This window comes from Halyomorpha halys, unplaced genomic scaffold, assembly GCF_000696795.3.
Source record: "Halyomorpha halys isolate HHAL.00 unplaced genomic scaffold, Hhal_1.1 Scaffold11618.1, whole genome shotgun sequence".
NCBI lineage: Eukaryota > Metazoa > Arthropoda > Insecta > Hemiptera > Pentatomidae > Halyomorpha > Halyomorpha halys.
Genome location: NW_027113011.1, coordinates 1 through 1,890, shown reverse-complemented (window position 1 = coordinate 1,890; position 1,890 = coordinate 1). Strand labels below are relative to the sequence as shown.

Genomic DNA, 1,890 nt, shown 5'->3' with positions numbered 1-1,890 from the left:
ATAAGATATAATGCAGTAGATAGCTGCAATATTTCATAAAAGTAATAAAAATTATCATTTTTAATCAACGTTTTATTTATAAATGACTTGTTTATAAAAAAAAGTAGATAGTCACACACATCAACTGTGTGGTATATTTGAAACAATACAATAAAGTATTATACACTTAATGTTTATAATGATTATATAATTTTTAATTTAATCATATTGTTAAAACACATACATTTTTGAAGTTGATATTTTTCAGGGAATCTCCATAATTATTATGGCATGAACAATTATCAAAACAAAACACAAATTATTATAGATCATCATAACTTGAGATTGATTTATTGATTGAGATTTGAGATAAAGTTGAATAGCAAAATCAAAATTTGTCAATTCAGTATGATATTCTAAAATGCTTTCAAACATATCTCATAACTAAGATGATCCAGAAAACAAACTTGTAACCTTTAACAAATGAAGTAATTATTTTCCAGTTACTTTTACAAGTTTTAAAATCAAAGAAAATGACTTATACTTTTAAATTAAACAAGTATAAAGCATATGTCTATGCTCTACCGTCATAACAAAAGAGGTATCATACATTCATTTGCACATATTTATTTATTTGTATACATCACTCATATACGAATGACATCCTCAATTTCAATTCTGCATAGAGGGCAACATCCATTTCCTACTCCCTTCCATTGTTCATTTGCGCAATTAAAACACATACACATGTGGCTGCATGGGTTAAGCATTGAATCTACTTTTCGCTCACAGCAGACAGAGCACTCATTATCTTTGTAGTTGGAATCAGAACTTCCAGAAGGAGGAGTATTTAACTTATCTGTGACTTGCTAGAAAATTAAATAAACTTTAGTTATAAAAATTATTTTTATTTCAAAAGGAAATATTTATGTAGATAAATGTGAGGAACTTTTATCAACGTAATCTTTCTTATTTCTGATCCTTGTTATTAAAACATATCTAAAATGCCCAAACATTTTGGACTTTTTCCTCTCATTTCAGAATGCTAGTTATAAAATTACAACATTGACTGTTATTAATTACAATATTTAAAAATAATTTTAATTTAATATTTGTCTTCCACAAAATACTATCGTACTTTTTATCTGCATACATTTCATAAGTACTTATACCTATAGATCTTTCATGTATAATATTTTGTCATAATTATAAATTTTATTTATAGTTTAATGCATATTTAATTAGGAGCATACAAAGTCAAAGTATGTATATGTATATATATGTAAATATACGTAAGCATTGAACTCTAATCTAATCCTTCCCTTTTTCTTATGCATACTCCCTTTTATTTGTCAACAACTGCCAGCAAATTTAAATAAAGTTTTAATAACAATATTAAATGTTCAGATAAGGAACATTTACCAAAAATATGAATCAAACTTTATAAAATCTCAGAAGAAAATTTCTGTCCTCAAAAAATAATAAATAAAATGTACAAAAATAATAGATCAATAAAAAATAATAAAGATAGATGTGGAAAAAGTAAAATAAAACAATTAGAGCAAAAGAATACATAAAAAAATACAGAGATGATAAAAGAAAAAACAGAAATTTATCTACTCATATTAGGATAACAAAAAGAAAAAGACAATTGCCAAAAACTTACTGGACCAAAAAATAATCAATTAACCTAGAACTAAATTCTTCTGGATGAAATACATAATTTTTTAAAAGATAATATCAATAATAGAATACAACCACCAAAACATAATAAGGGATAATACAGTGCCAATTATTAGGAGAAGTTCCTTAGCAATATGAAAGATAAAAAAATATCAACAAAAACGGCTCACCGCTTAATAGATAATATTTATTTTATGGAATAGTGTACCCTCTGAATTTTTTAATATT

General features: G+C 24.9%; 1 protein-coding gene across 1 annotated transcript; it reads right to left on the bottom strand.

Moving 5' to 3' along the window:
* Window positions 1-590: 590 nt before the first annotated feature.
* LOC136796572 (hepatocyte growth factor-regulated tyrosine kinase substrate-like) lies at window positions 591-848 on the bottom strand (the record flags this gene model as incomplete). The annotated part of the gene is given in 1 exon segment (XM_067050648.1): window positions 591-848. A coding segment is annotated over 1 exon segment (222 nt), but the record flags the coding sequence as incomplete, so codon positions are not given.
* Window positions 849-1,890: the final 1,042 nt, after the last annotated feature.